General features: G+C 47.3%; 1 protein-coding gene across 2 annotated transcripts in view; it reads right to left on the reverse strand.

Moving 5' to 3' along the window:
* Nucleotides 1-8,128: 8,128 nt before the first annotated feature.
* The window catches only part of Garre1 (granule associated Rac and RHOG effector 1), a 96,461-nt gene continuing 91,818 nt past the window's right edge, over nucleotides 8,129-12,771 (reverse strand). For both annotated transcript variants that reach the window (XM_045154215.1, XM_045154216.1), the window contains exons 13-14: nucleotides 11,222-11,300; nucleotides 8,129-10,732 (exon numbers count right to left, since the gene is read on the reverse strand). In XM_045154215.1, the coding sequence (XP_045010150.1) occupies nucleotides 10,418-10,732; nucleotides 11,222-11,300 (394 nt within the window). In that variant the 3' untranslated portion in view covers nucleotides 8,129-10,417. The remainder of the gene's footprint in view (nucleotides 10,733-11,221; nucleotides 11,301-12,771) is intronic.

Here is a 12,771-nt window from a genome sequence, read left to right on the forward strand (position 1 = left end):
TTCATTCATTCAACAAGTCTATGGAACGCCTTCCATGTTACAGGTAGTACTGCTGATTTTGTGGATACATAAGGTTTTTTAGGTTTGGTTGGTTGGTTGATTTGTTAGTTGGTTTCTCGAGGTACGGTCTCCCTCGAGCCCAGACTGACCTGGGATTTCATTGTGGAGCCTAAAAGTGGCCTCGAATTCACATTGATCCTCCTCCTACCTTGGTCTCCCAAGTGCTGGGATTAAAGGCATGTGCCACCATGCCTAGCTATTGTGGGTACATAAGCCAAATAAGAAACATAATTTAGGGCTGGAGGGACGGCTTAACAAGCAAAGCCAAAGGATACAGGTTCTATTCCGCAGGACCCCAGATGCACAAAGGGGCACATGCGTCTGGAATTCATTTGCAGTGGTTGGGGGCCCTGGCGTGCCCATTCATTACCCCCCCTCTTTGTCAAATAAATATTTAAAAAAAGAAACAGAAATTAGCCCTGGTGTGCCCATTGTCTGTCTGTCTGTCTCTCTCTCTCTCTGCTTTATTCTCTCAAATAAGTAAATAAAAGTAAAAAGTATTAAAAAAAAAAAAAAACCAAGAATTTAGCCAGACGTGGCGGTACACACACACACCTTTAATCCCAGCACTTGGGAGGCAGAGGTAGGAGGATCACCATGGATGCCACCCTGAGACTACATAGTGAATTCCATCCAGGTCAACCTGGGCTAGAGAGAGAGCGAGACCCTACCTTGAAAAAAGAAAAGAATGAAACAGAACTTAAGGCTAGAGAGATAGCTCAGTAGTTAAAGGTGCTTGCTTGCAAGCCTAATGGGCCCTGACTCAATTCCCCAGTACACTGGCACACACACTCTCTCTATTTAAATATAAGAAAGAGGGCTGGAGAGATGGATTAGTGGTTAATGCATATGCCTACAAAGCCTAAGAACCTCAGTTAGATTCTCCAGGTCCCCTGTACGCCAGAAGAGTATATGGTGGCGCATGCGTCTGGAGTTCGTTTCCAGTGGCTAGAGGCCCTGGTGCACCCATTCTCATTCTCCCTCTCTCTGTCTCAAATAAATAAATAAATAAATAAATAAATAAATAAATCTTTAAATATAAAAAAGAAACAGGGCTGGAGAGATAGCTCACTTATTTGCAAAGCCTAATGACATAGGGTTCAATTCCCCAGTACCCAGGTAAAACTAGGTGCACAAAGTAGCTCATTCATCTGGAGTTTGTTTGCAGCAGCTGGAGACCCTGGTGTGCCCACTGTTCTCCCTCTCTCTCCTCTCTCTGCTTTCAGAGAAATAAAAATATTTAAAAAGAACTTACTGTATAGCAGAGCTTGTACATACAAGCTACTGAGGAAAGTTCCTTGGAAAAGTGCTGGATATGGGGTTGAGATTTCTTGAGTAGATCAAGAAAAATCACTGATGTGGTATGTGTGGGGTGGGGGGAGCCTACAGAGAAAAAGAGTGAGCCAGTTGTCTACCTGGGAGGAAAAGTGTTCTGGCAAAGGGAACAGGAACTATAAAATTCTCCAGACAGAACACCCTTTGATGTTCCAGAAACAGAAGACAATAGTAGCTGGAGCAGACTAGATGGGGAGATGACGAGGTGCATTCAGAGAGAATGGAGGTCAAGGTCACGTGTGCCTTGGAAATCTTCGTAAAGACTTTGGTTTGTGTTTTGATGAGATAGGAAGCCACTGAAAGGTTTTGAAAGCAGGGACGTCTTCTGACATGTCTTATGCAGGATCCGTGAGAAGCAGCAGACACAGGCAGGTCACTGCAATAATACAAGCCAAGAGAGAGGCAGGCTTAGCCCCAGAATAAGGAGTTGAGCATGGTGGTCTGCATGAGTAGAGAAGTCACAATTTCCTGCAAGAGATATCAGGATGATACCCAGTTTTGGGCTAAAGTTCCTGGAAAAATGGGATTCTCACCTACCATCCCAGGGAGGAAGATCTTGAGTGAGGAAGAGTAGGTGAGGTGCAAGATGGGGAGCAAGAGCATGAGCTCAATTTTTAGACATGCTATGTTTTAAAAATCTGTTGAACATCTAGTACTGGGCATGGTAGGGCATGCCTGCTAGAATCTGCAGGGTAGGACCAGGCAGCCAGCAAAACTGCAGGGTGTTAAGCTATCAATGTGAAAGATAAATAGGCATCAATCCTTGGTTTCAGAAAAGACAAGACAGCCGGGTGTGGTGGCACATACCTTCAATGCCAGCACTTGGGAGGCAGAGGTAGGAAGATTGCTTGAGTTCAAGGCCACCACTACAGGGTGAATTCTAGGTCAACCTGAGCTAGAGTGAGACCCTACCTCGAAAAACAAAACAAACAACAACAATAAAAAAGACAAGACAGTGACCCCCCAGAGAAGTGCCAGAACGAAGGTAACATTGCCTAGCTCTTTCCTGGGGCCAGACCCCTTTTGCCTGCAGCAGGAATGTAATCCATGGCTCCCCTTAGACTTTTTCTTGCTTTGTCATTTATAATTCAAAACGCTTTTTTTTTTTTTTCTTCGAGGTAGGGTCTCACTCTGGTCCAGGCTGACCTGGAATTAACTCTGTCATCTCAGGGTGGCCTTGAACTCATGGCGATCCTCCTACCTCTGCCTCCCGAGTGCTGGGATTAAAGGCGTGCGCCACCACGCCCGGCTTTTTTTTTTTTTTTTTAAATCTTGTTGTGCAGACCAGGTTGGCCTCAAACTAATGGTTATCTTCCTGCCTCAGCCTCCCAAGTGCTGGGATTATAAGCAGGCACCACTCTGCCATTTCAGCTCAGTCTTTCCAAAGATTTAATGGGTGTCTATCCACCAGCACACTGTCTTCTCCAGAGCCATCTGTTCATCAAAAGCCCCAGAAGGAGCTGGGTGTGGTGGTGCACACCTTTAATCTAACCCCTAGTAGGCAGAGGTAGGATCACCATGAGTTCAAGGCCACCCTTAGACCACATAGTGAATTCCAGGTCAGCCTGGGCTAGAGTGAGTAGAATAACAAAAAACAAAACAAAAACCAAAAACCAAAAACAAAAACAAAACAAAACAAAGAAAAACACAGAATGACTGGGGGGATGGCTTAGCAGTTAAGTCACTTACCTGCAAAGCGTAAGGACCCAGGTTCCATTCCCCAGTACCCACATAAACCAGTTTCACAAAGGGGCACATGTGTCTTGAGTTAATTTGCAGTGGCTAGAGGCCTTAGTGTATCCATTTTTTTCTATCTGCCTCTTTCTCTCTCAAACAAACAAATAAGATACTGTATCTATTTCTAGAAAGCCACAGAAGCAGCTTTGCATACTGAAGACACTAAATGAGCCTTTCAGCGACTGCTGCTTCCAAGGCCTCCCCTTTTTGACGTTCTATTATGAACACATGCAGCACTCTCCTTCTGATTCCCGGCCACGTTGACTCCTCCCTATACCCCACAGTAGTTAACAGTGTATGTTCCGACGTTACATGTGTTTAATTTTTTTGAAAAAATATTTATTTATTTGAGAGAGAGAGAAGAAAATGGGCACACCAGGGCTCTAGCCACTGCAAACAAACTCCACACACATGCACCACCTTGTGCACCTGCCTTATGTGGGTACTGGAGAATTGCACCTGGTTCCTTAGGCTTTGCAGCAGGCACCTTAACTGCTAAGCCATCCCTCCAGCCCCATTTTAAAATATTTTTATTTGCCTGCGTGCATGAGTGCATTTGGGTCTCGCCACTGCAAGTTTTATATCTGGATTTACATGGCCACTGGGGAATTGAACTCAAGCAACTGAATGTGGAATGTGTAGTTCAGAAAATCATCAGCATAAGGAAATTTTATTTTATTTATTTTATTATTTATTTTTGGTTTTTCGAGGTAGGGTCTCACTCTAGCTCAGGCTGACCTGGAATTCACTGTGTAGTCTCAGGTGGTGATTCTCCTACCTCTGCCTCCCAAATGCTGGGATTAAAGTCGTGCGCCACCACGCCCGGCATAGTCTAAGAAATGTTAAATCCTGTTTTCTACTCCACCACACGTTACGCCAAGCACTGCAAACAGCACAGTAGAGACTGTAAGTACCAGGATTCTAGGGGCAGAGAACCTCCTTGGGTCATGCCAACAGACCAGGAAGCAAGAATAATCTACAGAAAACCTGGCTCAGAAAACAAGAGAGAACAGGCTCCAGCATGGTCAGTGTGAAGTGCCTTCAGCAAGATGGTCGGGCCCGTGGAAGGGATTGGAGGGGAGCTGACAGTGGAAGCAAGTTTGCAATTCCAGGGGCAGACATGATTCTCTGCGGTGCAGGCGATAGCCTGCCGCAACTCCGCTCCTAGGAAAAGGCTGAAGATGCTCAAGCCGTGAGCTAGCTGCGGCAAGGTGTTCAGATAGCTCAGGGCGGCCGCACGGGCCGGGCAGGACCTGAAGGCCAGGGGTCAGGAGTGACCGGAAGGACTGCAGCGGGGACCTGGGGTCCGGGGAGGAGGGGAGCGGGCGTCCGGCGGAGATGCTGAGTCACGCCGGGGGCGCGCGCCTCCCGGGGTAGGCGGGGCTCCGGACGCGGGCACGCGCTCGCGGCAGTCCACGCGCAATGCCGAGGGGGGAGGGGCGGCCCGCGGCTGCGTGTGGGCCGGCACGTCGGGGCTGGGCAGTGTGCGCATGCGCCGGGCCGAGCGGCCAGCGGGCGCGTCCGAGTCCACACGTCCGGGAAGAGCGCAGCGCGCCTGCGCCGCACACGTGCACATGCGCACGCCACGCGCAGGTGAGCCGCTGGCCGTGGCCCAGTGGCCCTAAGCTATTGTTTTCTGTGAATACTTTGCCATGGCTTTAGAAGGAGTCCTCCTAGCCGTGTGTGGTGGCTCCTGCCTTGATCTCAGTGCTAGGGAGCGGAAGAGCAGGGTCATCACGAATTCGAAGCCACCTTGGGCTACATAGTGAATTCTAGGCTAACCCGGACAATGTATGCGACCCTCCCTCAAAAAAAAAAGAAAAAGTTGGGCTGGAGAGATGGCTTAACTGTTAAGGCACTAGCCTGTAAAGTCAAAGGACCCAGGTTCAATTCTCCAGGAGCGACATCAGCCAGACGCACAAGGGGGCGCACGTGACTGGAGTTCGTTTGCAGTGGCTGGAAGCCCTGATGCGCCCATTCTCTGTCTTCTCAGCCTTTCTCCTGCTCTGGCTAATTTAAAAAAAAAAAAAAAAAAAAAAAAAAGGCCGGATTGGTGGTGTCCAGCACTGGGGAGGCAGAGGTAGGATTGCCGTAAATTCGAGGCCACCATGATAATAAATAAATTTCCAGCGTTCACAGGCATAGGAGTGCACACGTTCCTGGGAACACTATATAGTCCCATGTACGTTTCTCAGTGTTAATGGCTTGCAGTCCTGGTACAATTCTGACCAGCTTTTAATTTTTTAATTTTGTTTTTCAAGGTAAGGTCTCACTCTAGCCCAGGCTGACCTGGATTTCACTGTGTAGTCTCAGGGTGGCCTCAAACTCCCAGCAATCCTCCTACCTCTACGTCCTGAGTGCTGGGATTAACGGCATGCTGCACCACTTTTTCTTTTTTTTTTTTTTGAGAGTGTGTGATGGAAAGAGGCAGTGAGAATGGGCATGTCAGGACTTCCTGCCACTGCAAACGAACTCCAGACATGTGCCACTTTGTTTTACCACCTTTTGTATCTGGCTTTCCATGGGTGCTAGGGAATTGAAACCCTGGCTTGGCAGGCTTTGCAAACAAGCACCTTTAACAGCTGAATCATCTCCCCAGCCCTTATTTATCTAGTTTCTTTTTTCGAGGTAGGGTAGCTCAGGCTGACCTGGAATTCATTCTGTAGCCTCAGGGTGGCCTTGAACTCTGGCGATTCACCTACCTCTGCCTCCCAAGTGCTGGGATTAAAGGTGTGCGCCACCATGCTGGGCTCATTCACCTTTCTGGAAACACAGATGCCCACATGCCTGTAACTTGCTTAGTCTAGACTGGCCAGCAAGTGCCAGGGATTCTTGTGTCTGTCTCTCCAGTACTAAGGTTCCAAGTTTGCACCCCCACCCCCCGCTTTTCTCATGTGGCTTCTGGGGATGGTCCTCAGAGAAAGTCCTTTACTACCTCCTCAGCCATTAGCATTATCTGCGCTTACTGATGTTGGGGACCAAATCCAAGGCCTTGGCATTCACGACATGTATTCTGTCATTGAACTGTATCCTGATCCCCTGCTGGCATCTTTTTCTGGAGATAGGGCCTCAAACTCACTATGTAGCCAAGAACAGCTTTGAACTACTACTGCTCCTCCTTTCTACCTCCCAGGGCTAGAATTCTGACATGCTCCACCACAGGCCCAGCTTTCTTTTCAATTTTTTTTCAAGGTAAAGTTTCACTCTAGCCCAGGCTGACCTGGAATTAACTATATAGTCTCAGGGTGGCCTCAAACTCATGATGATCCTCCTACCTCTGCCTCCAGGGTGCTGGGATTAAAGGCATGTGTGTGCCATCACACGCAGCTCTTATTTTTTTCGAGGTAGGGTCTCACTCTAGCTCAGGCTGACATGGAATTCACTATGCAGTCTCAGGGTGGCCTAGATCTGAACAACAATCATTCTACCTCTGTCTCCTGAGCACTGAGATTAAAGGTGTGCGCCACTACGCCTGGCTGTTTTTCTTTAAAAAAGTGTCTGGAGAGATGGCTTAGCAGTTAAGGCGTTTGCCTGCAAAGCCAAAAGACCTAGGTTCAATTACCCAGGACACATATAAGCCCGATGCACAAGGGGGTGCATGCACCTGGAGTTTGTTTGCAGTGGCTGAAGGCCCTGACACATCCATTCTCTCTCCCTCGCTCTCTCTCATAAAAACAAAACAACCAACCAACCAACCAAAAAAAAAAAAAAAAAAAAAAAAAAAAAAAAAAAAACCCTATTTATTGATTGAAAGGGGCAGAGAAAGAATGGGTGTGCCAGGGCCTTTAGCCACTGCAAACGAACTCCAGACACATACACAACCTCGTGCACCTGCCTTATGTGGGTACTGGGGAATCAAACCTGGGTCCTTGGGCTTCACAGGCAAACATCTTAACGGCTAAGCCCTCTAACCAGCCTGTCTTTTCATTTTTTTAAGAGAAAAATCACCCAGTTGCCTAGGCTGGCCCTGAACTTTTGATCTTCCTGCCTCAGCTTCCCGAATGCTGGAGGTACGGATTACAGATATGTACAGCAAGGTCTCTTTCTTTCTTTTCCTTCTCTTTCTCACTTACTTACCAGGCAGAGTCTCACTGTAGACTAGGCTGACCTGGAAACCACTCTGCAGTCCCAGGCTGGTCTTGAATTTATGGCAATACCTCATCAGATCAACCAAGTGCTGAGACAAAAGGCATGTGACACTATACTCAGTTTGGGTAAGTTCCCCCCTCCCCTCGCCCTAGCTAATGTCTCTCTTTAGCCCAGGCTCTGAAGTTACTGTATAGTCTCAGGGTGGCCTTGAACTCATGGTAATCCTACTACTCCTGCCTCTCAAGTACTGGGAGATGAAAGGTGTGCACCACCATGCCTGTCAAGGTTTTTCTTTTAAAATTAATTAAAAAAAAAAATCTTTTACTTATTTGAGAGCGACAGAAAGAGGCAGATAGAGAATGGGAATACCAAGGCCTCCAGCCACTGCAAACGAACTCCAGACACATGTGCCCCCTTGTGCATCTGCCTTACATGGGTCCTGGGGAATTAAGCCTTGAACCAAGGTCCTTAGGCTTCACAAGCAAGCACTTAACCGCTAAGCCATCTCTCCAGCCCAAGGTTTTTCTTTATAGACAAGGTTCCTGGAGGAGAAGGTGGAACAAGCCCTCACCCTTGGGTTTCTCCTTGGAAAGGCTTTCTGGGAATGTTAGACATGGGTGCTGACTGAAGCCACCTGCGGGGAGCCTGCAGCATTCCATGATACGGTCTCCTTCACCTCCACCTTGGTTCCATTTGTGTGCACACAAGTCCACCAGCTGTGACTGGAGGTCCTGCTTCCTGCTTTCAGTCTGGCTCATCCTGGGCCCCAAGTAGTCTTTCCTTTGACAGGTCTCAGAAACAAAGGGCGTGCTGGCCTAAAAGCCAACTCATCCTCAGCTGTGTGAACTGATGAATGTGATAGTGCTTCTGAGTGTCTTTGCAGTTCACTTTAAATCAAGGTACAGAGTACTATTAAATGTATATTTTTAATAAAGCCAATAGTTATTTTACTTATAGGAGCTTTAAAAGATACAAAATGTAGAGTTCCAGTTTGGAAGCGTTGTAACTATTCACACAATGTCCTGCTGATGCCAAGGCAGCCACACCCGGTCATGCGACGGACACACACACACACACACACACACACACACACTTGCGCTCTGGCAAGACCTCTCTGCCGAGCGCAGCACCTGGAATTACCAGTGTTCAGAGCAAGGCGGTGCTGGACACACAGCGCCTACATGTAGACTACACAAACAGCTTCTTCACACAGTCTCACAGCCACAGAGATGCAATTACAGAGTGTCTTCCTTAATAGAGAAAAAAAGACTTGGAACATGACGATTAAGATGTCACCAGAGCTGGGGCATCAAGGGCTGACCTCTGTCAGGGTGAGGTTTTTGGGGAGTCACTACTGAAACAAGAGTACTCTAGTACAATAGGACTTGAAATACAAGGTATTGTGGGCAGGGCACTGAACAAATAGGAACCTATCTTACAAGTGAGACAGCCACAAAGAACTTAAACAGGTCAGTGTGCACATGGTGACAGCTAACACAGACAAGAGCCACACAGGGTTGGTGTAAAGCACGTGCCTGAAAAACTCTATGTACAAAATAGTTCTCTGTAAACATGGTGAGTGAACGTTTTGAACCCATGGTGGAAGGATCGTAAGTACAGGCAGCAATGGCGTCCCCACACAGCACAAAGACAACACTCGAGGCTGCAAACAGCCTGGTGACACAGCACTAAGCACTCAGGAGGCTCAGAAACCTCAAGGGTCCTCTGGAGAGAGAGAGAGAATGTGTGTGTGTGTGTGTGTGTGTGGTGTGTGTGTGGTGTGTGTGATGTGTGGGAGGCTGAGCTCAGATACCCCAAGGGTCTTCTGTAATATGTGTGTGTGTGGCATGTGTACATGAATATATTTTCTTTTTGGTATTTTTTAAAATATAAATTTACTTATATTTGTAGAAAAATGAGAACATAAATGTGTTATTACAATCTTTGTTGGAAAAGCTTATATGGAGTTAGAAAGAATAAACCATTTATTAGTAGTTAACATATATTAAAATGGCTTAATGATTTAAGAAAATATTAAAAAAAATATTAATACTGTCAAACTTTCATACCAGAAAATATCATGGATTTTTATCAATTATACTTTTTCAAAGATGAACTATGAAAAATTTAAATAAGTTTTATATAATATAAAGAACTTTCCACAACCTCAATTAATATACAGTGGGATGTCTAAACTATATAGATGTATTTATTATTATTTCTCAATTGAAGCACCATTCAATTCTTCTGGGTCCATTCTGGCTGAAAAAAATCCCTAAATCCACAGGATGCTATCTGCTTAATGGCACATGTTAACTGAAAATGAAGTGGATTTTTTGTTTAAAAGAAAGACTTCAATTCCTGTCTACATCGTTCATTTGTCTTCTGAGCCAGCTCACAAATGTTACTGTGGTTTTGAGTGCAGGGGTCTTGGTGCAGCCCCCTCCCACAGCTCCCTGCTCTGAGGAGCATGGTGATGGCCCTGGCTCCATATGGAAGGATCTGGTGGGGAGGGCCTGCTAGCCCCTCTCGGTGCACCACCGGAACATACCTCCGACAACTGCTTCACAACCCTGCCCTTGAGGAGAGGGCTGCCCACCCACGAGAAGTCAGGTGACTGTTCTATCAGTGTCTTGTGCACAGTAGAATGAAGACAGTGCTGAGCGAACCTCTGCCAGTGTATCTGTTGTTTTAAAATATCCGATGCATTTTAGGCAGGAGATGTTTTAACCGAAAACCTAACATGAAAATTGTTAAGGAATCGGTGATAGGAGGGGTCTCCACTCAGTGTGTTAAAGAGGAGAAAGAGAAGAGGGTTTCAGAGAATGGCCATGTTTTCCTCCCAACTCAGCAGGGCTGACAACCTTAGGACTGTGTTTCTCCAAGTGTGGCCTCTGGCCACCTGCACCAGGATCACTAGGGGTGCTTATTAAGCATACAGATTATCCAGCATCCCCCCTGAGTGTCAGACATCTCCATTTTCAGCTGGCTTCCAGGGGTCAGCTGCCTTCAAAGATTGAGAAACCAGACTGTAAGTTTAAAGGCTTGGAGCTGCCAATCACTCCTGACCCCAAGGAACATTCCCCTCCTTGGGTCAGGGGTACACTGGTCCTTGTGGGGGGCTGGTGTCAGCTAGTCAGCCCTGGGGCAGGGACACTTGCCCCACAGCTCTGGGCTGGCAGCAAGCTGGCTATGGTCAGTATTGGGGCAAGTAGGCTGGCCTGCGCTCAGCCTTCCCCGGGAAGGCCTTGAAGCCCTTGGGTGCTGCCCTGTGTGCTGGTGGGGTTGGTGCTGGGGGCTGTGGAGGGGTCTGCACAGAGGTGAAGGAGGCGGTACTGCAGCCGCTGGTTGCAGCCCACACAGGAGACTGCAACATCTGCATGGTGTCATTCCACTGGCTGCCAGGGCTGGCGACTGCATAGAGTGGTGCACCTGGGCTGGGCAGCGTGCTGGGCAGCGGGGAAGGGTGCTGCCATGGTGCTTTGGGTGGCCACGTTTTGGTTTTGTTATCCTGAAAGACAGAAGAGGGTTCTTAGTGCCATTCCTGGAGAGTTATCTTGGCCCACCACTGCAGATATCAGGCCTTCTTTCCACTCAGGAGGCCGGGAGAGCCCCAGCTCTCTATAGCTTTGTGCAGGAGAAGGTCCTCCAACGGCAGCACCGCTCTGGGTCTGCACGGACCAGCTTCGGAACCATTTCCATCTACGGCTGGTGCAACTGCACAGCTCAGATTCTATGTGTGCATACCAACATACTCAGGTATATGGAGAGTTTATACACATGCAAGGCAAGCATTCTACCACTAAGCTATATCCCTAGCCCTTTACTGAGCTACAGTTCAACAAGCTGCATGTAAAAGTGGCTTTCATATTGGACAGCACAGATCTAGAGCCCCCATGACATATGGTTCTGAATCATGAAAGAGAAAGTCATTGACCACAAAGAAGACCCCTTATGACTCTGAGACCCATGGTCTTTACCATGAGCCAGCCCATAATACCTGGTTCACGTCCTCCACGGTAGTGAGGAGGGGTGGTGAGGGCAACGTGCTGGTCTCTTGCTCTCCACTGCTGTGTTTCCTGAAAGAAACAAGTGCTCAGAACAGTTAATTCTTGACTATCTGGTCAACTTCAGTGTACCTAAGTCTGGGGGAGGAGATCTTGGGTCCACTGAGAAAAGTGGGATAAGGGAATCAGTCTTGAATGTTGCAAAGCCCGGACAGGCAGGCTGGGGGTGGGGGAGCAGAAGACATGATAAAGTACTGACTGTTCTATTAGCTTTGGCTTCTCATAGTTTATTTGATAGACTGCTTACCGCACACAGAGGACATATAGGGCTTTTCTTGGGAGGGAGGCGTTGAAGTTGAGTCTCACTCTAGTCCAGGCTGACCTGGACTTCATGTAGCCCAGGCTGGCTTTGAACTCATGTGACCCTACTACCTCAGCCTCCTGAGGATTAAAGGCATGTGCCACTATGCCCAGCTGGGTCTTTAAAAAAAAAAAGGCATGAAGGCTGGAAAGATGACTCAGCAGTTAAAAGGCACTTGCTTGCCAATCCTGCCAACTTGGGTTTGATTATGTAGTATCCATGTAGAGCCAGCCACACAAAGTGGCTCATGTGTGTGGACTTCTTTGTAACACAAGAGGCCCTTGTGTAGCCATATGCTCATTCTCTCTCTCAAATGTAAAAATTAGAAAAATGAGTGATACTACAAGACCTCACATTAGAAGGGAAAATGATGACATCTAAACAGAAGTGCCAGGTGTGGCGGCACAGCAGCCTTTAACCCCAGCACTCGGGCGGCAGAACCGTGAGTTCGAGAGGCCACCCTGAGATTACAGTGAATTCCAGGTCAGCCTGGGCTAGAGTGAGACCCTACCTCAAAAAAAGAAGTGAAACTAGTTGGACAGTGAATTCCAGGTTAGCCTGGACTAGAGTGAAACCTTACCTCAAAAAAAAAAAAAAATAAGTAAATTAAAATTAAAGAAATTAAAAAGGCCAGGCATGGTGGCACACACCACTATAACCCCAGCACTCTGGAGGTAGAAGTTGAAGGATTGCTGTGAGTTCGAGGTCACAGTGAATTCCTACCTTGAAAACGAAAAAAACAAAACAACAGCAATAAAAAAATTAAAATTTTGTTTTGTTTTCTGAGTTAAGGTCTTGTTTTAGCCCGGGCTGACCTGGAATTCACTATGTAGTCTCACTGAGGGTGGCCTTGAGCTCTTGGCGATCCTATCTCTGCCTCCTCAGTGATAGGATTAAAGGCATGTGCCACCATGCCTGGCAAAGTATTTTTATTTACTTGTAAGGAAAAAGAGGAGAGAGAGAATGAATTAGGGCTTCTCGCCACTGTCTATGAACTCCAGACACATATACCACTGCGCATGTAGCTTCACATGGGTATTGGAGGAATTGAATCCTGGCTGTAAGGCTTTGCAAACAAGCGCCTTTAAGCACTGAGCCATGCCTCCAGCAAAAATAAAAAATTTAAAGGCAGCCGGGTGTGGTGGCACATGCCTTCAATCCCAGCACTCAGGAGGCAGAGGT

The sequence above is a fragment of the Jaculus jaculus genome, chromosome 7 (genome assembly GCF_020740685.1).
Source record: "Jaculus jaculus isolate mJacJac1 chromosome 7, mJacJac1.mat.Y.cur, whole genome shotgun sequence".
NCBI classification, from domain to species: Eukaryota; Metazoa; Chordata; class Mammalia; order Rodentia; family Dipodidae; genus Jaculus; species Jaculus jaculus.